General features: G+C 41.7%; 1 protein-coding gene across 1 annotated transcript; it reads left to right on the top strand.

The window, feature by feature from the left end:
• Positions 1–219: 219 nt before the first annotated feature.
• Positions 220–25557, top strand: vwf (von Willebrand factor). The gene is made up of 52 exons (XM_079466325.1): positions 220–330; positions 998–1061; positions 1149–1295; positions 1519–1621; positions 1703–1911; positions 2859–2980; positions 3069–3285; positions 3370–3492; positions 3639–3750; positions 3843–3889; positions 3983–4119; positions 4200–4338; positions 4693–4793; positions 5133–5328; positions 5562–5777; positions 5856–6096; positions 6198–6292; positions 6383–6537; positions 6796–6899; positions 7562–7700; positions 7779–7913; positions 8941–9087; positions 9230–9370; positions 10816–10914; positions 11014–11170; positions 11402–11557; positions 11648–11783; positions 12272–13719; positions 13868–13978; positions 14066–14209; positions 14298–14441; positions 15018–15182; positions 15302–15348; positions 15856–16033; positions 16400–16614; positions 17356–17545; positions 17887–18216; positions 19455–19708; positions 20233–20335; positions 20473–20544; positions 21867–21971; positions 22056–22261; positions 22401–22550; positions 22632–22715; positions 22867–23050; positions 23142–23182; positions 23288–23395; positions 24191–24289; positions 24424–24552; positions 24781–24820; positions 24910–25007; positions 25092–25557. The coding sequence occupies exons 2-52, from the start codon at positions 998–1000 to the stop codon at positions 25281–25283; spliced, it is 8475 nt and encodes a 2824-aa protein (XP_079322451.1). The 5' UTR covers positions 220–330; the 3' UTR covers positions 25284–25557.
• The last annotated feature ends 322 nt before the right edge of the window (positions 25558–25879 follow it).

The raw sequence follows: 25879 nt of genomic DNA on the forward strand, positions 1-25879 counted from the left end.
GCTCAACACATGCTGCAGTAAGTGTCCTGTTTGACTTGGCACTCAAGTCTACTGTTGGTGTATCTTATCTGTCTTCACTACCAGACAAACACTTTAGGTCCTCTAATGCCCAGACTTCCTACTATTGTCCGCTTCTAATGAGTCCGAGAAACGGAAATCACACCATCCCTCCCTTTATTCACTCGTATAAATTGGTTCTGTGCTTCTAGACCAGGTACCAGTCATGCTTTGAGAACCTTAAGAGGCTGGAGAACGCAAAACTTCAAAGAGTGTCAGAGAACCTGTTACTGCGGAGCCTACAGGTGGTCAGAAGTCACAGGTGTCCTTAAGGTATCTTGTGATTGTGGGTCTCTGTGACTTTTTCAAAAGTGTTGATTTGAAGCTATGCATCTCTTTTTGATTTAGTTTTAGTGTTGTGCTTTTCATGTTGGTGTGCATATTATGTAATATGCTAGTGTATATCTGTCTGTATCTGTTAACTTGCTCTTTAGCCATATTTTGCATGTTTTTATTACAAGAGATTTAAAAAGCTTTTTTATATTCACAAACAACATGCATTTTGCTGACTATGTGGAAACTTTTAAAACCTTCTGACAGATTTGTATGCGTGCAGAGATTTCCTTTGTTTCTCACTTCCGGCTATTCAACATTTGCTTTAAGTAAATAACACTCGTAAGCTTTGTATTTCAATGTTATCCTCACACCCTCGAAAACTGAAAAATATTCATTCTTAACTGGATTTGTAAAATGCATGAAAAATGGACCATCTCTGTGCACCATGATGCTGTTTGGTCCAAGCCATTACTGTGCGGTTTCCTACCTGTTCTGAAGGCATTTATACTATTGCTAGATGGTTGCTAAGGTGTTCTGCATGGTTGCTAGAAGGGCTTGAACACAAATGAGATGTGTCGAGCAACAAAAACAGGCAGAAATTATGGATTGAAAAAAAATATCAGTCAAATCCTTCAGCACAGTTTGGCTTTCTTTTCATGATCAGATGGAACCGTGCAGATGGAACAGATGCAGCAAAATCCTGTGGGTTTTTATCTTGCATTTCTCAGGTTAGAATTGCCAGATCTGTCAGATTTTACACGATCGTGCCTTTCTCAGATGGTTTAAAGACTGTGTGGCAAACGTGTGTTCTGTAGGTTTTATATGTGTGGAAGGGTCTGGTCGCTGTAGTCTCTTTAGCCGGCAGCACATACACACATTTGACGGTGTGATTTACGAGTTCCCTGGAGACTGCAGCTACATGCTGGCTGGAGACTGCCAACAAAGAAGCTTTTCCATACTGGGTAAGTCGCACACACAGGCATACACATCAATAAAACAAATGTCTACCTTTCCTTATTTGGGCCAAGCGACTAGGGAATAGTTTTATCACTTCATGTGTTCCTTGAAATCAAAATTGCGACCTTGGCATTGCCATGCCAGTTCAACTACAAGCTCACAAGCAATAGTAATGTTTTCTAACATTCCCAGCATGATAAAATGCCGTGTGTGTGTGTTTATGTCAAGGTGATTTCTCTCATGGAAAGAGGAAAGGAGTCACTGTGTATCTTGGAGAAGTCTTTGAGCTCCACCTCTCTGTTGATGGAACATTGTCACACAGAGCAGAGAGGTAAAATATCACGTGAATGTCCTACATTACAGCATATACTGTAGATTTATACATACAAACATGTACCTTGTGTGTTTTCAGGCTTCCACTGCCGTACGCGTCGAGCTCGGTGTTCGCAGGGTTCGAGCTGGGGTACGTTCGGTTATGGAGTGAAGAGTTTGGATTCTCCATCCGTATAGATTCCTCACATAACATTCAGCTCACCCTCGCCAAACAACACAGCAATCGCACCTGCGGACTGTGCGGCAACTACAATTATTTGCAAGAGGACGATTTTACCGCACAAGAAGGTGAGATAAATGCACCATAAACTCTCAAGCACTCTTTCGTTCAGATGTTCACATGTTAAAAGAAGCAAGCACAGCATGCTGATGAACTTGAGCGGAGGAAACAAGTGGCATCAATGTTCATCCTGAAGACAAAACATTGTTTTACAACTCAATATGATCATTCTGTATTACAGCTTTTGAAGTTGAACACTTAGCAACTGTGTTAAAATAAACATCACATCTACACCAACAACGATATAAACAATTAAAATAATCTGTAAATTAATCAAGTAATTATAATTAGGGGTGTAACAGTAAATATTGTGATATGATACATACCGATACAAAAACATTTATTATAGAGCTGTGGCGCTGTCAACATGATGTATTTTTTTCTTTTTCTGCTTTAAGAAATCCTCTCTTAGAGTTGAGTTTTTAGTAGGTTTATGTTAACTAGTAGAATTTAATTAATTCACTAACTGTGTGTTAATTTGCTTGCTAATTCGCCCCGTAAATTTACGTTTAAAAAACTGTGAGCATGGATGTTATGAATGATGGAAATGAACACAAACAATCAAGTAAATCCAACTATTTGTTGTTTTTCCAGTGTATTTAAAATTTTTTGTGAATATAAATACCGAAGATTCAGTTAAATGTTGTCTACTTTTAACAAAATAACAATTGCTATTGAAAATTCATAATGTTTTGGAAATAAATCTGTTTCTTTTGATTTCCAGTGTCATTTTTAGAATTTCATAAAAAAAACGAGATACGATTCAAATCGTGACTCCACCGTACCCCCCTAAATCTAATAAACACTTTTACTAAAAAAATATAAATAGTTTAATTTGAATAATCAATGCAAAAATGTGAACGGTACTGAAAGATTTTTTTCTGTTGTATGTGTTAAAGTGACCTGCAATTTTGCATCGTTTGTATTTGATAAATACATCAATATGTTTGTGTAGGTTTCCTTACAGATGACTCGTATAACTTCGCAAACTCTTGGGTCATGAATGGAGCGGAGGAACCGTGTAAGCGTGTGCCACCCCCATCTCACAGCTGCAACAGCACCGGAGAATCCGCTAAAGTCAGACACTCGCCTTGACCCACCACCTATTCTGTGTGTCTGATAATACAGTTGTGTAAATGTCTGATTATTTGTGTGAATGCAATAGGATCTGATGTCACAGTGCGAGGTTGTGAGCAGCTCCTCCCTATTCCTGCGTTGTGTGCACCTCATCGATCCGGCACCGTTCGTATCTGTGTGCGAGTCTGATGTGTGTCACTGCGTAACGGGTGACGGGTGTGTCTGCCAGGCCTTGCTGGAATATGCCCGCGCCTGCGCCAGTCGCGGAGTGACCCTGACCAACTGGCACGTACAGAACCAATGCTGTGAGTGACACACACATACTCCCTTTCACACGCACAGATCTGATACTGTCAGCTTTACATCCGTATGCATGTGTGTGTGATCAGCTCCTAAGTGTCCTGTTGGCATGGAGTACAGTGACTGCACCTCAGCGTGTTCTACTTCCTGTCAGAGTCTGAACATTCAGGAAGTTTGTAAGGAAGAATGTGTTGACGGCTGCAACTGTCCAGGTGAGAGAGGAACTTCATAAGACGGTCCTGGTAAAAAAACCCGTCAGAAACACTGATTTGGCAGATGTATGTGCGTTTCCTGGGGATGCTTTATACAACATGCTACATGAACACTCAGTACTTACACGTACACATGTTTGTGTCAGCTGGTAAGGTGTTGGATGGATCTCGCTGTGTTGATGTCTCTGATTGCTCGTGCACGCACGCAGGACGACGCTACCCACCTGCTTCCTCCATATCGCAGGACTGCAACACATGGTACAACACAAACACACATTTACACAAACCAATGCATTTAAATAAACGTGAGCTATATTTTCAAATACACACATTCATCTTATGTTTCCCAGTGTGTGTCGCCACGGATCATGGGAATGCACCAATGAAGAATGCCCAGGTAAACGTTTATACGTGATTTCATGTCGACTTAAAACATTTCACAATGTTTTAACATTTAAAAACGTTTCATCTGTCGGCTCTCTGTCCGTAGGGGATTGTGTGGTGACAGGACAGTCCCATTATAAGACCTTTGACAATAAATTCTTCACCTTCAGTGGTATTTGTCAGTATCTTCTGGCTAAGGACTGTCTGAGCAACTCATTCTCAGCCATCGTTGAGACAGCACAGGTCAGAAATCTGCCCTGGAGTGTATTCTTTTATGATTGTTTGTTGGGATGTGTGATGAAGTATGTGTTTTCCTGTCGAAGTGCGCGGATGACCAAGATGCTATCTGCACGCGATCGATTTCGCTACGGTTCCGCGATCTGGCCAATCTGACGGTTCGCCTCAAGCATGGGGGTGTGGTCTCTGTGGATGGAATGGATGTACAGACACCTTTAATTAACGGTCAGAAAAGACATGAACGTTGCTCAGTTTTGTTTTATTCACAGCTAAATTATTATTTATTCAAGTATAGATTTTGTGACAACCATGCGCTGTATATGATGGGTGTGGGGAAATTTGAGAGCAAGCATTTTGGTTCTTTCTGAAATCTCAGTCTTTTGGCATGTTGTTCAGATCACTTCCGAAGCTCTCAAGGAGACGTGAGAGGTAACTGGGGTCTCGGGAGAAAAATATGAGAAGCATAAGATTGCCCATTAAAGTCCATTTGCTTTTCATGTGATTTAATTACTATCTAGCAGAAGCTACAAATAAGCCTAGAGTTGTACAGATCAGTATCGTGTGTGTGTGTGTGTGTAGGTGCGCTGAGAGTCCAGAATACCGTCTTGTCATCTGTAAAACTGAGTTATGGAGACGATCTTCATCTGGACTGGGATGGCAGAGGCCGTGTTTTGCTCAGGGTGAGTGTGCCCGACTTGAAAATCAGTAGAAATGTTTAATTGATCTGGTCGAGTATACCAAATCTGTTTACATTTCTTTCTTCTGATGAACAAAGAGAAATATTTGGATTAAGGCTTTTGACCAAACAGATCTCGACGCCCATTGACTACCATCATAAGTAATTTTTCCTACTATGGGAGTAGGAACAGTCCTGGTTTTGGGTGAACTATCCCCTGAAGCTTCAATTTTCTTGACATCGTTTACATGCATGTCATGTGGATCTGTGAAATGCATAATGTGGGTCCAGAGTCTAATATTTCTGTGATGCAAACTCAACTGCAATACGTGTGTGTTTACAGCTAAGCCCTGCCTATGCTGGGAAAACGTGTGGCCTGTGCGGTAACTATAACGGTAACCAAGGAGACGACTTCTTAACGGTGGGCGGGCTGGTGGAGACGCGCGTCGAAGGATTCGGCAACGCTTGGAAGATGAACGCAGACTGTGAAAATGTCCAATTGCAACAGTCTGATGCCTGTATCTCCAACCCCAAGAGAGGTACACACCGTCTGTAATACACAACTGCATGTTTAATAACATCTACCTAAATACCGTCTTAATACTTATGGTTGTGATTGAAATCATGAATAGATGCTTGTATAAATAAATGATGATTAAATAACATAATTATGCACTGAACACTAGATGGGGACAAACACCATTAGACGGCACAATGATGCTCTGTGTGTGTGTGTGTGTGTGTGTGTGTGTGTGTGTGTGTGTGTGTTCAGTGCGTTATGCAGAAGAGGCCTGCGCTGTGCTGCTCTCCGTGAAGTTTGAACCATGTCATTATGAAGTGAACCCAGAGCCTTATGTGAAGAACTGTCGCTATGACGTCTGCTCCTGCGCGGACGGACAGGAGTGCCTGTGTGATGCTGTGCGCAGCTATGCAGCCGCCTGCGCAGCCAGGGGAGTGCTGATCAACTGGAGGGGACAAGGATACTGTGGTAACTATCTGTGTCTCATTTGTAGTATGACATGTTGAGACATCTTATTTTTATATTTTCATTTGTGTGGTTGAACAGAACTGACCTGTCCGGATGACCAAGTGTACGAGGCGTGTGGAAACGTGTGTAATAAGACCTGTAGATCGCTATCCCTGCCTGACAGCGACTGTTATGGGTTGTGTGAGGAAGGCTGTTTCTGTCCCAGAGGACTGTATCTGAGTGACGCCGGTGAATGTGTTTCGGCGGACCACTGCACATGCCACTACAACGGAGAGATCTTTGAGCCCAACGACATTATTGGTGACCATCACTCCATCTGGTAAGCTGTGAAACAGTATTTGACTATACAGATGATTTACATGTAGTACAGTTCAGAATGTGAAGTGGCAAATAAGCTGAAGTTTTTGTGTGTGTTTGTAGTGTTTGTGAGGATGGATCCATGCATTGCAGTTCTAGTGAAACCACGGGATCGACCCTGACAGATCTGTTCTTTGAGGATCGTCTGCCATCACGAGGTTTTCACAATCACACTTTAATACAACGTCGACAAACAATCATGCAGAATCCTGACTCGTTTTCTGTGTGCACTTGTGTTTTGCCTGTAGAGAGGCGTTCTATCGCTTGCCCTCTTCCGCTGCAGCGGTTTGAGTGTAGCGGTGTAAGGGATGTTGGGATTGAGTGTGCCAAAACCTGTCAGAACCTGGACATGGAGTGTGTCAGCTCGGGATGTGTGTCTGGATGTATGTGTACAGCTGGACTGGTAAGTGTATTTATAAGTTTGTGAAATTGTATGTATTGATAAAACTTCTAGTAATAAATGAAAGGAGATAAGTAGGTAAGGTTCCTTACAGTTTTCAAATTCTAGTACGAATTGGATTTGAATAGGAATTCGTTTTTTCACTGGCCGAATAATATCGGCTAATGGATAAATAAGCCTGTTTCTCAATAAAACCACCCATAACTTATAAATGCATTCAGTGAGACTTTGAGATTTAAATAACACATTTAATGTTTGCAGGTTCGACACAAAAAAGAATGCATTCCACAAGACCAGTGTCCTTGTTTTCACAATAACCGCCCCTATGCTTCAGGAGAGAGCATCAATGTGGATTGTAACGCCTGGTAAAAACCTCAATCACAACTCTCAGGCCACGTTTACACGATGAAACACGATGATTTTCTTTTTGCGTTGTTAGAAAGTACCACCTAAACATGACAGCGTTATCAAAACAGTCTGCATTTACACGGATCCAGGAAAACGCCGTAGTATCGACGCCAGGCCAGTGGATGGCGATGTTGTTGTGTGAAGAAACAGGACGTGCCTTAAAAAGTGCTTTTTAATACCGTTGGTCAGCGTATATGTGTGTTTAAAGTCTGGCGAATGTAAATGGTCTTATTGGTGCAGCTGATCCACATTTTGCTGGGGAAATGTTAATGCATAGTCGAGCAGCGAGAGCTCATATTGTACATATTGTTTTGGCTATAATCGCGTGACAGAGCATGTAATACGCATGCGTTTTCAGAAAGTTCCGTCTTGCAGTTTACATGGAAATGAAAACGCCGGCGTTTTCAAAATGTTTGCGTTTTCTGTCCCCTAAAACACAATTTCCGTGTAAACGGACAAACGAAACCCATAAATTATTTTGGGTTTCCAGTTGAAAACAGTCTTGTGTAAACGGCCTCTTTTTCTCTTATACTGTGCATCACATAAACTATCCAAAACAATCAGATAAAGTTGCATGCTAGTGCATTCGTGTATTTTAATTCTGAACCCACTGTTTCAGTGTTTGTGAAGGACGTCAGTGGAAGTGTACACAGCGTGTGTGTGACGGCATGTGTCGTGCAATAGGAGAGACGCACTACATCAGTTTCGATGGACTGAAGTTCTCGTTTCCTGGACCCTGCCAATACGTACTCGCTCAGGTAAAGACAACATTCGCTCTGAGTTTCCCTATTCTGACCCTCGTGTTCACTTCATTTTTTCCCTATGTTCTTCAACAGGATTATTGCACTGGATTGGAGGGCACGTTCAGGGTTCTAGTGGAAAACTCCGCCTGTGGGATCGCAGGTTACCGCTGCAGTAAAAGCATCACAGTGTTTTATATGGGAGGGTTGATCATTATGGAGAACAAAGAGGTAACTGTCATGGTGTTATGTTTAAAAACACAATATAAAACACTCGACACCGTAACAATGCCCCGATGACTCAGGAACAATATAGGTTTGGGTCAGCTTATGGATCTGTTAGTATTTCCATGTTATTATTAAGGGTGGGTTTCAAAAATATAGATCACATTTATGCATTTGAGAGATGCTTTTATTCAAACGGACTTACTTTGCATTATCCTGTACATGTTTTTCTGGGTATATGCAGTCCAGGGGATCGAACCCTTTGACAAATGAGCTACATTCAAGTTTTTAAGTAAATAAATGAGTGTCTAAAGCTAATCCTGGGTTTACTGATCACAATATTTATGATTTATCACAACACTATAAACAAAACAGTGATTTTTCTAATTCATTATAGCACTTTTTAAGAAGTGAGCTATTGTAATGTGCTAAAATTGACAGACTATACGGTGTACATACAATAGGCTATCAAATATCCAATATATAGGCTATACATATACTATATCAAGCTAATATTAGTCTTATCCACTACTTACTAACAACATTACAAGCTCACTCGAGCTTTGTTTGTTGTGTATTTAAATGCACTGATGGTGTTGCGTTTTCTGTAACTTAGTCAACAGTGTTAGAATTCTGTTGCTTTAAATATATACAGTGTAGCTTCAGTAAAGTTTCTACCTGTCTAATATAATTGGTTGTCAATCCTTTGCCTTTGTGCACAAGATAGATTGGATTGAAAATGTACACAAATAATTGTACAGCATGTGCCATGAAGTTAACGTACATCTGAAGAGTTTGATTCCAAAATGAGATAACTCCGATAAATCATGTTAAAACGTTTTTCCTGATTTAGCTGTATTTTTTAGTTATTGTGGCTTAGATCAAAACAAACCAACTGCAGTTTGATTGATATCAATTGGAATGCACAATAAAATTGAATTTATATCATCCTGGAACCAAACTCTTTATCTGCTCTATAATTCGAGCTGTATAATGTTTAATAAAGAAAGATATTCCTTCCTGACATCAACAGGTGAGGATGAAGAGGCCGGTGTTAAAAGAGACAGAAGTTGAAATTGTGCGCTCAGGACAGTATTACATCGTCCTGCTGGGAAAACACATCTCTCTCACCTGGGACACAGGAACCCGAATATCACTGCAGATCAGTGGACAGTACATGGTAACACACAGCTTTCTAATGAACACAAGTTTTGTAAAACAGTATTTTTATTATTTAATTACTTGATGAGTTCTATCTAACGGTCACATTTGCAAATGTGGATGTATGAATGAACTGAGTTGTTTGTGTGTGTGTGTTTAAGGGCAAAGTCTGTGGCCTTTGTGGAAACTTTGATGGCAGTCAGAATAATGATCTGATGAGCAGCAGTAATCAAATGGAAATTAACTTTGCTGATTTTGGAAATTCCTGGAAAGTCCAACCCAGCTGTGCTGATGCAGTTCAGGTCAGTGAGTTCCATTGCATAACTAGCTAATATAAAATAAATATCAATAAGGCCTCTGTAGGTCACAGAATATATGCACCACTTTCAAGATTCAAGATTTGTATTTGTCATATACACAGTTATATAGACAATATACAACCAGCGGTGAAATGCAGGTTAGGTCTGCTCCAAAGATTTTTAAATACAACACAAAAGGAAAATATAAATAATTTAAAGGTAAAGATACTGTATATATAGTCTATGATAATCTGTAAATATTTACATGAGCTGGAATGTGCAAGAGAATGTGCAAACAGATGGTGGTTACTTTGCAGCAACAAAAAAAAATAAAGCAGTCAGTGCTGTGTGCAAGCAGCAATGTCATTGGATGCTGAGTGTTCTTAAGAATACGATGAGTGAGGTCAAATGATGTTAAGAGGCTGAGTTAAGGAGGCTATGGAAGCGCTGACCAGATGTCATGCAGCAGCCTAAAAGGACAGTTTGCATTGTCGTTGATGCATGATTATTGGAACTCTGCTTTTGCAGCGTTTGAGGTAGATGTCCTGCAGGGATGGTAGAGCGGACCCTGAGATGCGCTTATCTAAGCGCACAACTCTCTGCAGGGCTTTGCAGTCTTGGCTTAAGCTGTTCCCATACCACACTGAGATTCACTGAGTTAAAACACTTCCCCTGAATGAAAAGTTTTCAGGATTGTTGGTGAAACCCTGAATTTCCTCAGCTGTTGCAGATGGTACAGTCTTTGCTCACTTTATTCACCTGTATCTGAATGTGTCTAGTCCAAGTCAGGTCCTCAGAGATGTTTACACTGAGGTACTTGTAGCTGCTCACCCTCCCCACAGGGGTGCCTTTGATCATAAGAGGAGTAGGGTCGGCTGCAATCAGCTCTTTGGTTTTGGTCACGTTCAGAGAGAGACATTTGTCCTGGCACCAAGATGTACAATTTTCTACCTCATCCAAGTCTCGTTATTGTTGGAAATAAGGCCCAGAACCACCATATCATCAGCAAAACTTGATAATAGTAGTGGAGCTGTGAGAGACACGCAGTCATGTGTATAGAGAGAGTAGAGTAGGGGACTCAGGACACAGCCCTGTGGCACTCCTATGCTCAGGGATATGAAGTTGGAGGGGAACTGGTCTACTTTCATTACCTGAGGTCTGTTAGTTAGAAAATCTTGGATCCAATCATTCAGACCAAGATTCAGGATTTTGAAAGTTAGCTTACTGGGAACTATAGTATTGAACGCTGAGCTGTAGTCAATGAATAGCAGCCTAACATAGTTCCCATTGTTGCTGTCAATGTGCGTGAGGGAAAAGTGCAGGACGTGAGAGAGATCTATTCGTCCTCAGTAGATCTATTCGGAAGATAGGCAATAGTTAAAGTCTACTCTGCAATGAATGTGTCTATTTTGTGGGATTGATATCTTAATTTCGATGTGAATGTCCAGGTACCATCTCAATGCAGCACAGACCTGGTAAAGTTGGTAACGGTGGAGCAGTCTTGTCGTGTGCTCACCAGCACCCCCTTCAGGCAGTGTAACAGTGTGGTTTGTAGCCTTTATACTTGATAATCACAATTCAAATGACTTTTAAATACTTTCTAAGAAGTCCTTAGCCGTCATTATCATATTCTTTTTCTTTGTCAGGTGGACCCAGAGCCATATTGGGACATCTGTACTCATGACACGTGTTCATGTGCGTCTGTGGGTGATTGTGCGTGTTTCTGTAACGCTGTTGCTGCGTATGCACATGCGTGTGCTCAGAAAAGGCTGGTGGTAAACTGGAGATCAAACGACTTGTGCCGTGAGTTTAAAAGTTTCTGTGGTGTAGCTAATGCATTGGTAACTGGTTGCTGGTTTGAAAGCCACAAAGAGTGAGTTATGAACTATCGCTATGTTATAAGCTCATTTGTGGAACACAAAAGGTAATGTTATGACAAATAGTTTAATCCAGATGCCGATATTCCAATTGTGATGGACAAAATGCAATGGATAAAAGACTTTGCTCAACGACTGCCTTCTTGTTAATCTGCAGCTCTTAGCTGTGAGGAGTTAAATAAGGACGCAGGAGTGGAGTGTGAGTGGAAATATAACGCCTGTGGTAGCGCTTGCCCCAGAACCTGTCAGCACCCTGAACCTCTGAACTGTCCTGTCACATGCGTGGAGGGATGCCATGCTGTCTGCCCAGCAGGTAGCTCCAATTCACACGTACTTAAAAGTACTTCATAGCCGTCTGTCTCTCTTTATTTCACACCTGTTGTCTCTGATTCAATGCCCTCAGGACAAATTTTGGATGAGGTGCTGGGGAGGTGTGTACTACCATCGCAGTGTCAGGAGTGCTTGCATGCTGGAGAGAGGATTTCCCATGGAAAACAGTTCATCCTCAACCGTGATGATCCTCATCTCTGCCAGATATGGTACGTTCTGTATGGGATTTTAATATCTATGGTAAAGAAAATGTATGGGGCTGAATTGCATTAAACAAACATATACCCAGGCCGCACTTTACTTCAATTCTTCAAAATTTCTTTGTGACCTTATTTTATAACAATAAAGAATGTCTTAAAAAATCATAGAATGTGCATTAATTGTATAAATTACAGTATACTTTTTCTACAAATACTGATAATTGAGTTAAATATTTTAATTTTTAAGGTGAAGTGTGTGTTTCATTTACTCACCCTCAAATTTTTTAAAATCTGTATACATTTGTACTACTATGGTAGTCAATGGTGGCCAAGAACTGTTTGGTTACAAGCATTCTTCCAAATATCTTTCTCTGCGTTTATCAGAACAAAGACTTTTATACAGATTTGGAATAACTTGAGTGCTAAATAAATGAAGACAGAATTAAAATTTTTGGGTGAAATGATCCTTTAACAGGCTTCGTTTGTTTGGGTTTCAGCCATTGTGAAAACAACACAATGACATGCAGTCCATGTCCCGCTACTGGTTTCGATTCCACACTTGCACCGACCACTCCGACGTCCATGCCTATGTCCACACCGGTGCCAGCGGATGCCTGTGATAGGGCGATGGACTTGGCATTCTTGGTTGATGGATCATCTGCTCTCAGTGAGGAAGACTTCAGCTTTGTCAAGCTCTTCATCCTCGGGGTCGTGGAGCGGTTCCGCATGGGTTCCGCCCATACTCGCGCCACAATCCTGCTCTTCCACTCCGGTGTGAAGAGTTACGATATGCAGGTGCAGAAGTGGATTTTTAAGAAAATGGTGCGTGAGCTTGCTTACAGTGGCGGGGATGTGGCATTCATGGATGAGGCTATAAAATATCTGGCGGTTTACATTTACGACAAGAACAAGCGCGAGCATGCGGGCCGGGTCGCTATCTTACTCACGGCAAGCACTAATCCTCGTCCCATGCGTAGCACTCAGCGTTTGCTCCGTAGGAAGGATATCACCATTCTCACAGTCGCTCTAGGGCCTGACGTCAGCCTGGCGCAGGTGAATGAGATTGCAAAGGCGTCACCTAGCAGCCGCACATACACATTGAGCAGTGCGGCGGAGCTCGACGATCAAGCTCTGGCCATCACAGACTATCTTTGCACTTTGGGGCTCGACCCAGAACCCCCCAAGAACCCCTCCACCAAAAAGCCTCCAACGACCAGCACCACAACGACAAAGTCAGAAACGTTAACACTTGCTCCGACCTCTAAACCCAACGTTCTCACGCTTCCTCCAACTGATACTATTCTAACTGCTTTTCCCAGCATCCTCGGCCCCGGTATTACACTTCCCCCATCCACGGTAACAACAAAGGAAGTAGTCTTCTTGTTGGAAAGCTCTGATGCAATAGGCGAGGAAAACTTTAATGAGACCCGTGACGCGCTGGTGGATTTAATTGCTTCACTTGATGACAAAGAGGTGGAGAATCTTCGAATCACAGTGATGCAATACTCTCTCACTGTTACCGTGGTGATCAGCCGCATGGAGTTGTGGCACAGGGAGCAGGTGCTGCGTAGAATGCGACAGTTGCGTTGGACGGGAGGGGCGGAGGTCAACACGGGCCATGCCATTCAATCTATGTACGAGTCCGTTAATACAGAGATGCCGAGCAGTTCACCGGACCAGTTGGTGTTTCTTATAACACAGAGCCCACCTACTGATGTGATTCGGCGACCTCCGAGTTCCACCCACGTACAGATATATCCAATTGGGATCGGCCAACAGATTCGATACGAAGACCTTGCACCGCTGAGTTTTCCAGATGAACCTATCATGCTGCATAAGCCTAAGGACCTTAAGAAAGTAGGTCCCATGGTGATTAATTTCAGTAGAACGATCAACAGGCCTCAGCTGCCCACGCTACCACCGAGAGCAAAGCTGCCCCCTTCAGGTCAGAAACCCAAATACTCTTATATATCTTCTCTTGCTTCATTTCTCCTTTTTTTCCATTTTACTGCTTAAAGGGAAGGTTAACCAATTTTTTTTATTATTTACTCGCCTGCATGTCATTCAAAATCTGTACATGTGTGTTTGATCAGTGCCGTGCACTAAACCCATGGATCTGCTGTTCCTGTTGAGAGCCTCTTCTGACAACCAGTTTGAAGACCTGAAAACATTTGTCAAGACCTTTATAAAGAACACACATATCAGTAAGTCACACGACTGAAAGTCTCACCACATATACACTCTTTATAATGGCTCCTTTTGTAGCGTGGATGTGTGTACATGTGTTTTAGGTCACAACGACACGCAGGTAGCAGTGATGGTGTACGGAGCAAAACCAGCCGTGGTGATCTCCTGGAAAGATGAACAGAATAAAGACAACCTTCTCAAGCTCCTGGATAACTTACACAGAAAAGCAGACAACACATCCAGACTGGGTAAATGTGCAACACAGCCGGCACATTGCTTGACAGTTTAAATATATGCCACACGTACATGTGTGCGTTCCTTCCTTTCTCTCTGCAGGAGCTGCTCTGCGATTGGCAGTTCAGACAGCCGTTTCCTCTAGCAGCGGAGGACGGATGGGCATCCCTAAAGCCGTAGTCATGATAGTGACTGACAGGTCAATAGACTCGGTGCATGAGGCATCAAATGAGGCTCTGACTGCCGGTGGGTGATTGTCTTATTTGCAAGAGGTCTAAAGTGTCTGTCCATCTACAGCCGCGGAAAAAAAATCAAGAGACCATTTCAAAATCATTTTTAAAATTTAAAGTTATCTTTTTTTTCATTCTGTAAACTACTAAAAATATTTCTACCAAATTTCAAATAAAAATATTGTTTATATTTGCATTTATTTGCAGAAAATGAAACTGGAGAAACATGTGAAAATAACAGAAAAGATGCTCTGTATTTTTTCACACCTCAAATACTGCAAAGAAAACAAGTTAATATTTACTTTTAAGAAATACAACAGTTATATTTGTTCATTGTTGTTATTTAGGAAAAGTTTAAAATATATTTTTATGTGATAGACTTGATTTTGCTGTTGGATTCCTGAGGTTTGATTTGGTTGAAATTCAACATAAACTTGACTGGAAAGGTCACAATACATCTACAAATAATGATTAAATAAAAATTTGGAATGGTCTCTTAATTTTTCCTGCAGATGTGCCACCCAACTTCTTAGAAGAGTTCCTTTTGTCAACACATATAACGATTAATGAAATTGTTATTTGTTTCTTACAGGTATATCTGTGTTTCCTATTGGACTGGGTCAGCAGTATGATCAGACCGAACTGAGCGTGCTAGCTAGCTCACATGCTCAGAACAACATTATCCGGCTCAGCAGCACTGAGTATCTGCTCGCCATGGTTGCGCTGGATCAGTCATTCACAGACAAACTCTGCAGGGGTAAGACATGTGGACATTCACACAGTATTCACACACAATACTACTACATGCTTTCTTAGCAATTTCACAATTAGAACAGATGCTGATAATGAGATGTTGGTGATGATAATGTCCCTTAGCGGGTCCCCCGGGAGTGTGTGTGGATGATGAAGGAAACGAACGGAAGGTGAGCTGTGCTAAATAAGAAGCATAATTCCCATAATGGCATCAAACTTCGACTAAAGCCAACGTGCAATCCACCCGCTTCTCTTTTCTGCTGTACCAGATTGTTAACTATCAGACGATCTCAATTCATCCATCTCTGGATCTCACAAACTATAACCCCAGATCAGCCTTTCTGCCTCAATAATGTCATACCTCAAAACTTCAAAAGAACAGCTGCTCATTAACCACACATCATTAAATCTGCGCAAGAACGCAAACTACAGTACCAGTGGGGTGCAAACATGTGGTGTCGCTTGGAATTTTTAATGCGATTTCTTGCATTAGTGGAACCTCAAGAAGGCGTGGAGGAACACATTTATGCTAATGTCCATTCTAGCATGTTCGCTTTGGAAGCGTTATAACACATTTTACATTATTAACACTTAAACCAGCCTTACTTTTCAGTGCCTAATCCAGAGACTGTACGTTTCATGTGCATCTCCTAATGTTATGAATGTCTGTCTGTCAGCCCGGAGAGGTGTGGAGGTTGGCAGATGGGTGTCACTCAGTGCTGTGCAACCCGTCCGGCACAGTGACGTTGCAGAGCCATCGAGTCAACTGTGAGAAGATGGAGCCTCCCGTCTGCAAGAACAACCTCCCGGCCCTGCGACTGAACCACACCTGCGGCTGTTCCTGGGCCTGCCCCTGTAAGAACACACAACCCTCAGTACATCTGCTGGTCTGATGAAATGCACAGATGTGAACTAGTTCAGACTGCTTTGTTGATTGTAATCAGAGAGATGATTGTGGGCAGGGCGGGACGAGAGCCATGAGAGATGCAAGACCGGCGCACGCACAGCTCCTATCCCTCACGGTTCTCGTCCCGCCCTGATCGCCACAATGATGTTTTGCCATATTTGTAATGTAGACACACACTGTGTAGGCTGATATGAATAAGTTAGGAGTAAATATATGAAACCATATTACATGTTTGATAATGTGTATAAACGTGTTAATATATCAACTAAGAAACCACAATCGTGTAACTATCGTCTTCACCCGTCATCCATCAGGCACGTGCATGGGCAGCTCGTCCAGTCACGTCGTGTCGTTTTCGGGCGCGGCTCTGAAGCTGAGATCCGCTTGCTCCTATTTGCTGCTTCGCTCGGGAGGGACGGAGCTCATCTTGCACACCGCTGCCTGTCAAAGCTCACCCAATCAGATCTGCATGAAGAGTTTGGAGCTGCGGGAGGAAGGGACGTCCATGATGCTACAGGATAACATGAAGGTACTGTAGAAGTAATGAAGAGGAACGAATACATTGGGGGAAATGTTTTATTTAATCAGCATTTATTGTGGCCTTCCAGTCCTTCGGCGTCTGTTATATTTTAACAAAATCAAACCTCAGGAGTGACATCAAGTCATCCAACAGCAATGTGAACGACTGACAGGATGACAGCATGACACATAATAATTGAGGTTGTCACATAAAAACAATTTTTGAACTTTTCTGAAATTCATGTAGAAATCTTCCTTTTGTATTGGTTAAGAGTAGGGCTGGGTATCGATTCTGATGTTACGATTCGATTCGCAAGCTCTCGAGTAAATGATTATAGATTTAATACAAATCCTATAGATATTTAAAAAAAAAAGATCAGTAATAATCAGATTACAATGGTGAATTAAAAACCATCCGTTGTAAAATGAACAAGTAACATCGAGTGGATAGTCGCAGCAATAACATTCACGTTGATGAATATTCAGTGCTTGCGGAAATAGGAAAGAAAAAAATCGATTCACAGCTTTTGAGAATCGATATAGAATTGACTGCATTTAAAAGTGCTACTTAAAAGTGAATATGAACTTGTTTTCTTTGCAGTATTTGAGGTCTAAAGAAATACACAGCATCTTTTCTGTTATTTTCACTTGATTCTCCTGTTTTCATTTTCTGCAAGTAAATGCAAATAGAAACAATATTTTTATTAGAAATTTGGGAGAAATTGTGTTAAACGTGTTCACTGTATTGCAGGTGTTGGTGGACGGTGTGGATACCGCAGTTCCCTTCAGATCAGGGCGAATAACGGTGACACAAATCGGTTCGATTCTGCACCAGCTGAAATCAGAAAAACACGGTTTCACACTTACATTCACTCCACACAGCAATGAGTTCATGCTCGACATGGACATCACTATGGAAACCAACACAGCTGGATTATGTGGTAAATAAAGTCTCTTAACGTTTTGACTGTTATAGTAGTGTTTGGGTTCTTAATACATTTTATGCTACTTTTGTCTCTCTATCGCGGAAACATAAAATAGTTTTTTTGTGGTTTAAAGTCATTTCTCGTTAAATCATACCCGACAGCTCTTAAAAATCAATTTACAAGTGTTGTTTTTAACCCAAAAATGTATATTAGAATTATAGTATCAGTAAAATATGAAATGAATTCTGTATGTTTGTTTTGTTAAAGACACGTTGGACTAACGTGTCTGTAACAAAATCCCTTATGTGACCATATGTGCAGTGTGCAGTGCATATAACAGACTCTCTGTCTCTCAGGTTCCTGCTCTGATGATCAGTCCAGTCTGGTGTTGTCTGACGGCAGTGTGACCGCAGACCCTGAGGTGTATCTGAAGGGATGGGCTCTGGGCGAGTGTGTCGTCCATCAGAAGGTCGAGTCATGTGCTGCAAGTGTGGCGGTGGGATGTGACGTGTTAAGTTCTGAAATGTTCAGTCGCTGTCACGCCCTGGTGCCGCCGAAGGACTACGTGCAGATCTGTCGGAGCGTTGCCTGCCAGCCCAACGCCATGTGTGACCTCGTCTCCGCATACAGCAGCATGTGCCGACAGCTAGGAGTATGTGTGGACTGGAGAACGCCCACCCTGTGTCGTGAGTCATAAAACAGCGTGTGGACCCCACATATGTTTGGTCATGTGTTAAGGTCATGGCACAGTGTACCTGAGAAAAAGAGTAAACTTATGACTCATTGCATAATATTAAAACTTTATTAGGGTTAGTTTGCCCTCGTTCCATCATTTGTTGGTCCAAACTCATTTGATTTTCTTTTGTAAATGCAATGGGTAGAATGTTAGTGGCTGGCAACCTCAGTCTCCATTTAATTTGAGTTGCAGTTCACCCAAAAATTAAGATTCTGTCATCATTTACTCACCCTCAAGTTATAACCTGTATACATGTCTTTGTTCTGCTGAACACAAAGGAAGTTCTGTCATGATAACTCTCGGAGGGTTAAGCATGGTAGTGTGCATGACATTTAAATGTATTTAGTCTTGACAGAATAGGTCAGCTATGCCGCTACGCTGCTGCTGCGGCAGAGCAAGTAAGGAGACTTGCTGCTGCTGTGCATATAAGGAATGCTGCTGCTGTTGCACATATAACATACACATCTTAAGAAACCCCATGCTTACGTGGTACCTTGTAGCAGATCTGTACATGTGGAGCTGGGGATGGAGGAGGGTTCTTAAACGCGCTGCACTTATGCAACAATCACTAGCCCAGATTTCAACGTAGAGCAGCAAGCTCATTGACTGCTGGTATGGAGGGAACCAATCACTTCGCCGTGTTGTTGTTATTATGTCGAAAGGTTATACTTAGGACTGCGCTGTCGAGAGTTTCATGGCAGAACTAAGTCAGATATTTCGAAGAATGTTATTAACCAAAGATCTCATCCCCATCGACTCCCATTGTATTTATTTTCCCTACTATGGTAGTTAATGGGGAATGATATCTTTCTTTCTTTCCTTCTAAAAAACATTTTAAAGAATGTTGGTAACAAACAGCATTGGCCCCCATTGACTTTCATTTTATGGAAACAATACCACTGAGACATTTCGCACTGAGACTTTTGTAATCCTCAAAAGAAAGAGTCATATACAGGTTTAAATAACATGAGGGTTAATAAATGATGATATCATTTTTATTCATGGGCTATCAACTGTTTAAGGAAAAAGAAAACGTGTCGATTTGGAACACAAGACACCACTAACAATACTGTAGCGTACAGCCTAGTTATTGTGTTACATATCCATGATAGTTTAAATGTAAAAGTTTAAATTGTAACCATACAATTGAAGTGAATTTTTCATTTTAAATGGCGTGTGTGCCTGCAGCCATGTCATGTCCGGACTCTCTTGAATATGCCGCGTGTCGAAGGGGATGTTTGGATCAGTGTGAACAGGGTCTGTTTCATCCCGGAGATATGGATGCTATGGGTGATGGTGCAATCAAGGCTAATGGATCACAGTGCCTGACCGCACCCACTGAGGGCTGTTTCTGCCCTGAAGGGTTAGTGTTAATGGGAGGTAAATGTGTCAGCGAAGGGGCCTGCAGTCAATGTGTGGACCCCCACGGGAAATCTCACAAGGTAACACGTACAAAAAAGTTACTTCATTTTGGTTTTAAAAACAGTTCCTTTGTAAAATGTCCTATATACAGACCCCCATGTGACCTCACATTGGCTCAAATATTTGATAATGGTACATTTTTATCAATGCATTTGGCAGACATTTATATTGAAAGCAACTGATAGTGCATTGAAGGTAAACATGTTTTTATGTCTGTTGCATGATAATGGAACCCATGACCTTTGCGCTGTTAATGCCATGCGCTACCAACCATAAAAAGTCTGCAATTTGGCAACTGTGTTGTTTATTCAAGTTATTGTATAAGTTTTTTTCTATTTGATCGCGGCTGTTAAACGAAAAACAATAAAAAACAACAGGCGATATGTCTGGATTTGCAATGATTACAGTAAGCTCCATGTTTTTCCATTATGCCAATGAACAAGATATTTAAGCAGGGGCACGACCTACATAAAGTACATATTGAACATATTGAAGTCATGTGAAAGTCACTGAAGCACATTTGTCGCATGTGTGTGCGTTTCAGTTCATGGAAAGCTGGAATCCTGAGGACAACCCTTGTCTGCTGTGCGTGTGTCTCGATCGACAGCGTATTAACTGCACAGCTCTACCCTGCACCAATGCTAAACGTAAAGACACAATAGAGATGCTCTCTCTCTCTCTCTCTCTCTCTCTCTCTCTTTCATGCACTACACGATAAACAGCCTAATTTTGTCAAAGTGGCTTCTCAGTGCGTGTTGTCATGGCAACTGTCGCTGTATTACAGCTCCAGAGTGTGGACAATGCGAGGTTCCCCGGGAGAAGATGGAATCCAAGTGTTGCCCTGAATATGAGTGTGGTGAGCTGAAAACGCATCTAACGCACTGTATATTTAAGGACTTTTGATGACACCTAGAATAACTAAATCCACCAAAGGGGGTCGAGCTTTCTCATACATAGCACCTAAACTCTGGAATAGCCTTCCCGATGCTATTCGAGGATCAGACACGCTCGCCCAATTTAAATCTAGATTAAAGACACATCTTTAAAGCCATGCATTCACTTAATGCAAAATATGCTAAATAAACCACCAAGAGACTGCATTTATTTGATATTATTTGCTAGAATAATTTAACTTGTTATATAAACACCATGTAGTGTGTTTTACCTTTTTTTGTTTTTCGTTTTTTCTTATTTTCCCATGTAAAGCTGCTTTGAACAATGGACATTGTGAAATGCGCTATATGAATTGAATCGAATCATGCTTTCAAAAATTAAACAGGACACTTCTGGACACATGCGTATCTTATAAGAACATACAGTAAGTTCAGTCATGTCAATATTTAGGATTTAAGCAAGCCGTGCTTACACGTAGTGTATATTGTGTTATGAAGTTACCCACAAAATACTGTTTATAAAGCTACAAATATAAGAGATTTTCAGTTTTTCAGAATTTAGTGTTTTTGTTTTGTCTCATTTTGTACACTACTAGGCATTTCTCCCAAATTCAAAGAGAAAATATGCTTTATAATCTGCATATAATCTAAGCAGGAAAAACTGGTCAGAATAACTACAAAGATGCTGTGTTTGCAGATATTGAAACGCGTTCATAATCACGTTTAAGCAACACTATATTCATATTTGTACACGTGTTTTAAGAACAGTTTAAAAACTAATATTTGATGGAATGAGCCACCTTTTATGACTCTCCACATTTTCTCAGTCTTTTACATTGCTGTCGGGTGACATGTCAAGGTTTGCATTAGTTGAAATTCGACAGACACTGGAATAAAATGGTTGCAGTACATGTAGAAATGCTGATTGAAAGCAAAACAAGCGTGATTTTCTCGCAACGTTTTTGCGGGGCTGTACGTGTGTGCTTGTTATTCTGAATCCAACTGCTGGATGAATAGACAGACAGATCAATAGATAGATGGCTTGTGAGTAATTACCCTAAATTTGCAGCCATACAAAATCAACACTACATGCTACAAAGTACATACAATGCTATAAAATCAATAGAATAAATTTCCTGTAGATTACTGGGTAGAGCCTCGTTTTAGCAACGTCAAGGTCATGGGTTCCGGGAATTCATGGACTTTATACCCTGAATGAATTTAGATGATACAATGTACTACAGTTTGCAAGATGAATATAAGGTGCTATGATATATGTGTGCAGTGTGTGACACAGCCAACTGTAAGCTCCCGGATCCTCCAAACTGTGCTGACGGGCTCAGTGTCGTCCTCGTAAACCCTGGAGAATGTCTGCCAGTTTACCACTGTGGTGAGCGTTTGTGTATACACCCGGATTCTTCATACACATTCATTATATTACATGCATTACACACATGCGCTTTCAATCTCTCAGTGTGCAAAAAGGAACTTTGCCCCACGACGACCAAACCATCCTGTCCTGCCTACAAGAGGCTGGTGGTTACACAGACTACGTGCTGCGATTCGTACGAATGCGTGTGTGACTGCCAGAACGTTACCCGCACCTGCCCACCAGGTTACATCACGAAAACGACTGCCAATGACTGTGACTGCGTAGAGGTCACCTGCGCACCGGATAAGGTTGGCATGTTTAAATACTTTCTCTCTATGTGCCTGTGTTATTTACTTGACCTTGGCAAGTCTTTGTGCTGATGACTGTACATCCGATCAGCATGCCTTCAACTATTTATATTACGATGTGCGTGTCGTTTGGCTGTAGGTGTGTGTGGTGGACGCCGTGGTGTATCAGGTGGGCGGCAGGTGGGAAGAGAAGTGCAAAACTTGTGCCTGCACGGAGCAGACGGACAGACAGACAGGGCTGCACATCGCACAGTGTGTGGACCCCGTCTGCAACCAGATTTGTCCTTTGGTAGGTCAAGTACATGGGGAGGATTCGCTTCACTTTGTCATGGTGTTTTTTGTTTATATAACATTGCGTTTGTGTTTGCAGGGAACCACATACTCGCATACAGAAGGCGAGTGCTGTGGTCACTGCCGCCCATCTAGTTGTGTTGAAGAAGGACGTCTGAGACAGGCGAGTGTGTTCTATTGTTATGTTTGGTCCTAAAGTTGAATAATAATGGGTCTGTGTCTGAACACACACATTTTCTCTCACATGTGACATTCACATGTGCCTGAGATGAGAAATAAATGTTTTTATATGGGTATTTCATATGCGCATGTAGATTGGAGATCAGTGGCTGTCGCCGCACGACAGTTGTGTCTGGAGTGAGTGCGTGCAGGTGAATGAGGAGGTGTTTACCCAACACACAAACGTGTCCTGCAAACTCATGGACACGCCAACCTGTCCACTGGGCACCGAGCTCCAATGCAACACTGTGGATGGGTGCTGCCCGAGCTGTCATTGCGGTACACACAGATTCTCTCTCTTTCTCTCTCTCTGACACACAGCTCATTTCTTACTCTCTTTAAACATTTGCATGTTTTAATTTCTCTGCAGTTCAAATGGATGCCTGCGTGATGAACCACACTCTTATTGCGGTATGGATGTCGAGTTACATACAGAATGCGAATGTGCCGCGCGCGAACGTCTTTGTGCATAACAGATTAACTTAGGGCTGTCTCACTGTGTGTGTGTGTGTGTAGGCTGGAGAGCGAGTGATGGTGGATGCGTGCACCAACTGCGAGTGTGTGAAAGATAAGAGGAGTTATCGTCTCTCTTGCAGGAAGCTGAGCTGCTCCCCCTGCCCAGAGGTAAGTCCCTCACCCACATGATTATTAAAGGGGTAGTTCAACCGAAAAAGGGTCATCACTTACTCAACCTCAAGTCCTTGCAAACCAATATGATTTATACATTGATACAAAGTATACACAGATTTTCTATATGGTGACAGCCTATAGTGATCAGAGAACGAGATCTAAGAGACTTGGAAATCATCATGCTTTTGTGGTGCCTTTAAATGCTTGACAGCCCATTGTGCTTTTGTTGGATGGAGAAGAAGACCAACAACATGCTGTAAAACATATTTTGGGTTTCATAAGGGCATAAGAAAATGATCAAAGGTGTGAAAATTCTGTCTTCGTTTTCTCACCCTCAAGATTCTTCAAATCTGTATAAATGTCCTTGGTTTGATGAACACAGAGAAAGATATTTGGAAGAATGCTTGTTACCAAACAGTTCTTGGCCCCCATAGACTGCCATAGTAGGATAATTGCTTTATACATTTCTCGGTTAGGTTGAACAAAAAATAAGATATTTTGAAGAATGTGGGAAAGCAAGCAGTTCTGGGCACTTTCGACCACCATTGTCTTTTTTTCTACTATGGTGGTCAATGGTGCCCAAAAACTGTTTGGTTACATCCATTTTTCTTTCAAATATCTTTCTCTGTGTTCATCAGAACAAAGAAATGTATACAAATTTGGAACAACTGAGTTGAGTAAATAAATGGCAGAGTTAATTTTTTATTTTTGGGTGAACTGTCCCTTTACGAACGGTCATATATGAATACAGTTGCCTACATTAACGTCTGTGTATATAATGTGTTATAGGGTTATACGCTGCAGCCGATACCTGATGCTTGTTGCGGTCGTTGTGCACCAACCGCATGCAGTTTCCAGTATCCTGGTGGACAGAAGAAAATGCTGAAAGTAATAAACACGAGCACGCAAACACACGTGCACAGCCTGAAGCACTTATATTGTTATCAGGAATAAGCCATTGGGCTTTATTACAACCACCCAAGATCCTCATAAATATCTTAAATGGATGTATGTGTGTTCAGGCGAATGAAACCTTTACAGATGGCTGCACTAAACGGACATGCAGCGTGAATAAGAAAGGGGAACTGGTGCTGGAAACTCTGGTTACAGCCTGTCCTCCTTTTGATCGCATTGGATGTGTGGAGAACGGGGTACGTGCGACCGTCAAATATAAAAGCGTTCAGCATCAAGGACTGGAAATGCTCGCTTTGTAGTTTCATTTTGTAACTAGTAACTTTGTATTAGCACCTATTGTACTGTTGCTCTTTGTATGACATATCGCTTATTGCTCCCCGAACTCTTTGTAAGTCGCTTTGGATAAATGACAAAAAAAAGCGTCTGCTAAATGACTAAATGTAAATAATGTGTCTTTCTCACAGGGTCAAATACATCCGATTAAAGGCACCTGCTGCGAGATGTGTAAGAACACACAAACCACATTCAGACATGTTTCAATAACAAAACTCCATCCTGATAGTCTCAACATGAATGTATGTACATGTGTGTAGGTGCGGAGCCAGAATGCAAGAGGAGTGTGGGTCTGCTGAATTATGTCAGAGTAGATGACTGCCAATCAGAAGAGAAGATTGAGCTCACTTACTGCGAGGTGAGACGATGCATTGTCACACATGACCACAAAGGTTACAGGCTTGATATATAAGTTGAATTCATGTCTTTCTCATTCACACAGGGGAAGTGTGGCAGTAAGTCTGTGTATTCTCTGGACAAGCACAAGGTGGAAAGCGAATGCGTTTGTTGCTCGGCTACAGGCACCGTGCCTATGAAAGTCTCCCTGCGCTGTGCCAACGGCACACGGACGCATCACCAGGTCCTCGCCGTCACCGACTGTGACTGTATGTCACACAGCTGTCCGGCTAACTGAGCTCACACACCACTGATAAAATAACATACAATATCTGATTAACAGTACATTTTATATATGCATCTACAGCAGGTATATTTTATGATTGCCTTTATATCCAACGTGTTTTACTGTGACCGAGCACTTTAACCAACATTTCTGTCAAAACATATTTCACACATACACATTTAATTGGTGTGTTTCAGAATCTGATTACGACGATGCATAATGTATGTTTGGTTGTATTTTATACAGCAGGTGTTTGTTTCTGTAAATTAAAATAAAGAAAAAGCTTAAAAGAAGTATTCCGCTTGGACCACTTGATGGTGCTCTAGATGCTTGAACTCATTTGTGTTAAAGTGCTGGTGCATGGGGAGAATATTAATGATCCATCAGCTGTGAAGGGGGTTGAAGGATACAAATCACAGTCTAAATGAAATGCGGCACGTTACCTCTCTTATCACAATCTCCTCCGGCCACAAAATGAAATATTACGCCATAATGTGTTGCAATCTGCATACTGTGATCTAGGCTTATCATGAGTCCGTGTAACCCTGTGACCAAATATTTTACCAAGAATAACCAAATGATTTGATAAAATTTGTTATGTGATAGTG

Source organism: Barbatula barbatula, assembly GCF_947034865.1.
Source record: "Barbatula barbatula genome assembly, chromosome: 10".
NCBI classification, from domain to species: Eukaryota; Metazoa; Chordata; class Actinopteri; order Cypriniformes; family Nemacheilidae; genus Barbatula; species Barbatula barbatula.